The sequence below is a fragment of the Engraulis encrasicolus genome, unplaced genomic scaffold, assembly GCF_034702125.1.
Source record: "Engraulis encrasicolus isolate BLACKSEA-1 unplaced genomic scaffold, IST_EnEncr_1.0 scaffold_49_np1212, whole genome shotgun sequence".
Classification (NCBI taxonomy): Eukaryota; Metazoa; Chordata; class Actinopteri; order Clupeiformes; family Engraulidae; genus Engraulis; species Engraulis encrasicolus.
The window spans coordinates 647785-655142 of NW_026945808.1; the positions used below are offsets into that span (position 1 = coordinate 647785).

General features: G+C 40.9%; 1 protein-coding gene across 1 annotated transcript in view; it reads right to left on the reverse strand.

The window, feature by feature from the left end:
* Positions 1-1685: 1685 nt before the first annotated feature.
* The window catches only part of LOC134444288 (guanylate-binding protein 4-like), a 7721-nt gene continuing 2048 nt past the window's right edge, over positions 1686-7358 (reverse strand). The window contains exon 6 of the mRNA XM_063193641.1: positions 1686-2044. Within this exon, the coding sequence (XP_063049711.1) occupies positions 1686-2044 (359 nt within the window). The remainder of the gene's footprint in view (positions 2045-7358) is intronic.

A 7358-nucleotide genomic window follows, 5' to 3' on the forward strand; every position in this document is an offset into this window, starting at 1 on the left:
TCTCTCTCTCTCTAGGTGACCCAAGACCCACGGTTATATAAGATATGCCTAATTTATTACATCCATTGGTAGGGCAGAGGCAAAGAGTACATTACTGAAGCAAGCAAAGCCGTATTGTTAAGGGGTGTAAAACCCATTTGTGTAAACAATTAGTTTTTTTCATCAGGGTGGGGATGTGAAATGACTGAGAACCTATTATCAAGGTAAATAGGACCCTTGCTGACCTCACCTGTACCTGTGGCCTTGGAAGGTATCCAATGTTACATGTTTGAATTCTTAGTAAGAGTAACTGAAAAGTATATGTGCTGTCCTGCACCCCTATCCACCTAAACCTACATTAATTTCTCAAGAGACTGTACTCCTCATAACATTACAGTTGACAGACGCTTTTGATCAAAGTGATGTACAAGGGCAGTAATGCAACATGTGGGTGGAAAATACTCTGTACACAGAGTAAGTAGTATACCCTGTTGTTAATGAACTTTAAGTCACCTAGAAATATTTTAAAATGTGTTGCAATCAATTCCTGTGTTATTTTTGTTTAAAACCTTGTATGTAGCCACAGTTGTCACACATAACCTTCTGAAATGTTTGTCTAATATACTTCTTATACCTCAATGAAAAGATAAAAAACACTATTTGAGGCACTCCTTACTAAAGTTTAAAAAGCCTTTATTAAATACTGGCTACATGCCTACGCGTTTCGACCCATTGTCTTCATCAGGGCATGCCAAACAATTGCAGGTGAAAGGTATATCAGGTAAGGAGGTAGAGCTAGGTCACATGACACAGAAAGCCCGCCCCTCCCCAACCACTCAAGGTAAATACAAACAACCATTTATCAAAGTGTCTCCCACAACCAAAACAAATAATTAAAAACAGTATTTCATTATCTCAATCTACCATCTTTTTCATCCCACAGTCCGATTCTTAAGTTCATTAAAAGTTTAAAAAAAAAAGATATTTACAAAAATGGAGAAAAGTCCACATCCTCATTGAGGCCCGGAAATGTTGTGGCATTCAATTTAACAATCCACCAAGTTTCCCTTTGGAGAAGCCGTTTTAATCTGTCCCCACCCCTTATGTTTTTATTTATGACCTCTATTGCCATTACTTTCACTGAGTTCAGATCTGTATGGCCAGCTTCTCTGAAATGAACAGCCATGGGGTAGCTGGGATTTTGAGTCCTTATGGCGTACTTATGCTCTGCCAGTCTGTCACGAAGCCTGCGTTTTGTGCGCCCAATATAGAAGCAGCCACATCCACATTCTAACCTGTACACTACATGTGTAGTATTACAGTTTGCAAAATCTTTACAGTAATACACCTTTTCACTGAAAACATCCATAAAAGCGCTCTGGCGAGATATGTTATCACAGTGGTTGCATGAGCCACATCTGTATGTGCCTTTTGGCTTTGGAAAATAAGAGGGAGGTTTGGATGCAGGTAGGTAACTTCTCATTAACATATCTTTCAGTGTGGGAGGCCTCCTAAAGGAAACTAGGGGGCGGTCAGAGAACACTTCACGTAAGGAGGGGTCACCATCAAAAATGCCCCAGTTTCTGTTGATAATCCTCTTGATCTTGTATGACAGTGAGCTATATTGCGTAGTGAAGAACATTTTTCCAGATTTTCTTTTGCGGTGAGTTTTCTTGAATAAGTCCTTCCTATTTAGTGCTTTTGCTTTACCCAAAGCTGTATCTAGATCTTTTTTTCCGGTACCCCTTGTGTTGAAAACGAGAGTACATGTCGTCAGCTTGTACATCAAAGTCAATCTCAGAATCACAGATTCTGCGTATTCTTTGAAATTGGCCGTAGGGGATGTTTGTGATGAGACTGTTGGGGTGAAAGCTGTCAGCGTGAACAATGGTGTTCCTATCAGTTACCTTCCTGAAAATGGATGTGTGTAGGTAACCTTGTTCATCCACTGTGATGTTAAGGTCCAGGAAGTGTATTTCTGACTGGCTGTATTCAAGACTGAGCTTGATGTTTGGATTTGAACAGTTCAAGAACTGATGGAATTCTTTGAGTTGCTCTAAAGGGCCTGAAAAAATGAAGCAAAGATCATCAATAAATCTTCCATACCATCTGATGCACTGTTTGAATGGGTTCACGTCACCAAAGATGTATTGATCTTCCCAAAGTCCCATGAAGAGGCCTGCAAAATTAGGTGCATACGCAGCCCCCATGGCGGTACCTTTCTTTTGGCAGAAAATTTTGCAGGCCGCTGACAGCTTTCACCCCAACAGTCTCATCACAAACATCCCCTACGGCCAATTTCAAAGAATACGCAGAATCTGTGATTCTGAGATTGACTTTGATGTACAAGCTGACGACATGTACTCTCGTTTTCAACACAGGGGGTACCGGAAAAAAGATCTAGATACAGCTTTGGGTAAAGCAAAAGCACTAAATAGGAAGGACTTATTCAAGAAAACTCACCGCAAAAGAAAATCTGGAAAAATGTTCTTCACCACGCAATATAACTCACTGTCATACAAGATCAAGAGGATTATCAACAGAAACTGGGGCATTCTTCATGGTGACCCCTCCTTACGTGAAGTGTTCTCTGAGCGCCCCATAGTTTCCTTTAGGAGGGCTCCCACACTGAAAGATAGGTTAATGAGAAGTTACCTCCCTGCATCCAAACCTCCCTCTCATTTCCCAAAGCCAAAAGGCACATACAGATGTGGCTCATGCAACCACTGTGATAACATATCTCGCCAGAGCGCTTTTATGGATGTTTTCAGTGAAAAGGTGTATTACTGTAAAGATTTTGCAAACTGTAATACTACACATGTAGTGTACAGGTTAGAATGTGGATGTGGCTGCTTCTATATTGGGCGCACAAAACGCAGGCTTCGTGACAGACTGGCAGAGCATAAGTACGCCATAAGGACTCAAAATCCCAGCTACCCCATGGCTGTTCATTTCAGAGAAGCTGGCCATACAGATCTGAACTCAGTGAAAGTAATGGCAATAGAGGTCATAAATAAAAACATAAGGGGTGGGGACAGATTAAAACGGCTTCTCCAAAGGGAAACTTGGTGGATTGTTAAATTGAATGCCACAACATTTCCGGGCCTTAATGAGGATGTGGACTTTTCTCCATCTTTGTAAATATCTTTTTTTTTTAAACTTTTAATGAACTTAAGAATCGGACTGTGAGATGAAAAAGATGGTAGATTGAGATAATGAAATACTGTTTTTAAATATTTGTTTTGGTTGTGGGAGACACTTTGATAAATGGTTGTTTGTATTTACCTTGAGTGGTTGGGGAAGGCGGGCTTTCTGTGTCATGTGACCTAGCTCTACCTCCTTACCTGATATACCCAAAAATGCTGAATCAAACAAAGATATCGCAAACCACGCCCACTCAATGCAAAAGCGTGTGCTCAAGTTGGGTCTCCTAAGGGGGCGTTGTCCCCTACTTCTTCTTCTCTTTTTGAGGTGTTTGCGCAAGACGTGCGCTACCGCCATCTACAGCGCTAAGGGGACTTCATTGATTCTCAACCTCAGGACTCCGAAGGTCTCCTAACCGAAGGTCTCCTAAAGGGGCGTTCACCCGACATAAAGTGGATACCGGAAAGGAAACAAAATGACGCTTCTTGGCTACATCCACTTTCTTTGATATACCTTTCACCTGCATGCCCTGTTTGGCATGCCCTGATGAAGACAATGGGTCGAAACGCATAGGCATGTAGCCAGTATTTAATAAAGGCTTTTTAAATTTTAGTAAGGAGTGCCTCAAACAGTGTTTTTTATCTTTTCATTGAAGTTTGGACGCCCAAGTTCTTTTTGATGAGCACCCTTTTTTACTAACTGGATACAGGACCCAGTGAAGCATTCCCTTTTATCTTTTTTGATACTTCTTATACCTTTGTCTGTGTCTGACGCCAGGAGGTGTATGAAGAAACGACAGCATAGAGGACCCAGCACATCCCCTCACAGATTCCATGCCTTTCAAAATATCAGAACAAGATTTCAAGGCATTTTCCTTAAAGAACTTGCAACATTTCAGGAGTGTGTCACCATTTGGGTTTTCATTTTGTACAATACATCACCTAACACCAAGAACGCTACATTTTGTAAGCTATGTTTCTTGCATTGCCAGTAACCAATATTTAAAAGAAAAAAGAATGTGTATATATAAATTGATATCTTATTTGTCATTATTTACACTTTCATTACTGTACATTGAAAATAAAATAGACAGTGTGTTCTTTTCACAATAAAAATGTATTTAGATTTGTTCCAATTACTTGTGTACACCATTATTTACACCATTTGTTGTTCAATATTCGATTCGATATTGTGACAAGATTCCACTTCTTTGTTCCCAATGGATGATGGTTAGATTCTGAACTAATGCTGTGTTACATGTTCCATTATGTCTATGAATCTGTCATTAGGGAGAGTCAGTCACAAAAAGCCTCACTCACAACCAGTAGCATGAAGTACCTTAAAACCATAGGTTGTTTGTAACTGATGTCAAATGTAAGGACTGTGGTTGACTGCTGCCTCATTAGGCTTTGTATAATGAAAGTGGCACGTCTGGTATTAAAGTACACATATTCTGTACAGCTGTCAGCAGACCCTGATAACATTTCCAACTTTTCAGTAACGTCTAGATCTTGGTGGGGTAGTGTAGTGTAGATTCTATACACATGTGGTTGTACAGGCGCATTTTGAAACAGGCTCAACACAGAAGACCAAAGAAATGGAATTGTGGTAGGTGCAACACGTATGACCTGGCTGGCTCCAAACTTGTGGTGCACATGCCCTGTGTGCCAGCCATTACTGAACTCACTGTCTTGTCTACCTAGAGTGTTCATTTGATGGTTTACAACAGTACAAGTGAGGGAAGAGCCTAATTCAATTTCCACTGTACATGTGTAGCAGCTGGATGACCCGGTCTGTGATGACAATCCCAGCAGACGCTGCCAATGCCATGACGTGCCTACCTGAAAACAACACACATAATGTTAAAATAGAATCTGCAAACAAGGCAACTGTAATTCTAAAGACTCTATAGGCCTAGTATCTGCATTTTAATTCATACCTATTTAAGGCTCAGACCAGCAGTAGGCTACTATTACTTAGTTTTAAATTTACTGCTGACAGAAAGGGAGACTTGGGGTCCTTGCCAGTAGCTGGTGAGTGACAGGCCTCACCCTGTTTTTATTCCAGTACCCTCTTGTGTTAATTCTGTTTCCACACGAAGTAGGTCTCTTAACCATGCAAAATCTGTGATTAGTTTAGTCTATACCATCGAAACAGGTTAACAACTAGGGCAGGAAGTGAAAAGGGGAAGCCCACAGACCTATATCAATATGTATAGGTCTGTGGGGAAGCCATCGTGGTGAGTTTGAAGTCAGAATGTCGTCGTGAAATAAACATTCCATCTCTCACATGCCGACGTTTTGGGACATGCTGCATTGACAGCGATCACGGGGGATAGTACATTTAATTTAACACGAATTTAGCATAAACAAATTGGTCTGAATGTGACATCTTGGCATAATATTATGATCAACAGCACTCAGTCACCATAGCATGCGAGGTTTGGAAATGAGGCTTGTACAATATTGAATTACCGGCACTATGGGGGCATTCACAGTTGTAGCCTACCACTCATCACACCACTCATCACACACATCAAAAACACGTTAGAAACAACCAAGAGGTTTTCACTCACCATTTATATGTGGCATGGACCTCTCGACTAAAATCCCCACTTAAAGTTGGTCTTGTAAACAGTTGAGGACTGAACATCGCTGCGCTGTAGACCTGCTCATTCTCCTTCAGTGGATCATTGGAAGAAGAGCGAGAACGTTCTTGCCACCAACTAATTCCTTGTTTTCTGTTCCTCTTTCAAAGAATGAATGTTTGGTAGTTTTGATAACACTTGAAATCGCTGAGTTCATACAGTATGCAGGCCGCCGTTGTTGTGCTAGCCACTGACTGTGGGGTGTGCTAGCAGCACTACAGTGTTGTCGCGCAAGATGCTACGTAGGGGTGGGCGATATGGCCAAAAATGTATACCTCGGTATAATTTTAGTCACGGTATATATCACGGTATATATCACGGTATTGTACATTTGTTTAAAATTGAAGCGTCGCAAAATGACCAAAAAAACTATTTTTTTTAACCTTTGCATTTGATTTTTTGGAAATGACACAATGTCCTTTCATATATGTGTGAATTCTTGCCATTACATTTTTTAAAAACAAGCAAATACTAGCCTATGTAAATGCATTTTGCAACGCAATGCAATGCTACCCAATAGAACACTGTCAATTTCACCAAGTGTCGAAGGGGTTAAACTACGGTAGAGAGGGGGAAAAGGGAGGGGTGTCAAACTGAAAAGAGAGTAAATAGAACTGAACGTGGATTGTATCAACTACATCGTTCATTGCACCTTTTTTCTATTTCTGGAGTTGTTTATGGTAATTTTGAAATGTGTGCTTGTATCTGTGATTATGCCAAGCATAATGGTTTAAGCTGTCATTGTTAAAGTTTAGAAAAACGAACTTTCACATGAGGCAGTTAGCAATGCATTGCAGAACTAATGCATTTGAATGGCAATGGCAGCTTTCACTGCACCAGCGGTTAGCGTGCTAACGTTAGCAAAATCGCTAATGCCACATTTTAAACAGTGAACAGTCATTTTAGTTACTAACACCCAGTCAGATATCATGAATGATATTATCTCAACTGGAAACAGTAACATACAGCTGTTACTGCTGGCGCAATGTGTTAAATGTAAGGCAACCAATGTTAGCACATTAAGCACATTTATTTTGACAGACTGTGTCTGACACCAGCATGTGGGCTAGGGCTAGGGCTGTTAGCTAGTTAGCTTGCATTTCGTGCCCAGTAAATTGTGGAGTCCAGAATCGAAATGTGTTGCCATCACATACCATTTCAAACAATAGTTCACTACACTAACCATACATTTTACACTTGAAGCTTATTCAAAGGAAATGATTGTGCTGTTTCTCTACAATCACATTGCTACAACTTGAGGCAGTCAATCGGGTGGATGTTCAAAACGTTGTCTATACTGCCATCTGCAGGATGCAATGCGCTATATCACGGTAGAACGGTATGGCCAAAATCCATACCTTGGTGGAAAAAATACCTTTTACGATAGTATACCGTCCATACCGCCCACCCCTAATGCTACGTCATACCCGTCAACACCTCACTCCACGATGATTGGATCTAGGCATAGAGGCGGGCTCATTGACATTATCCAATGGACGGGCACGGATATTTTCTAAACGAGGACTTCGGGCTCGACAAGGCTGTTCCAGACCCCTGTGCGAGCTCACGAAGTGTAACGAAGATGCAC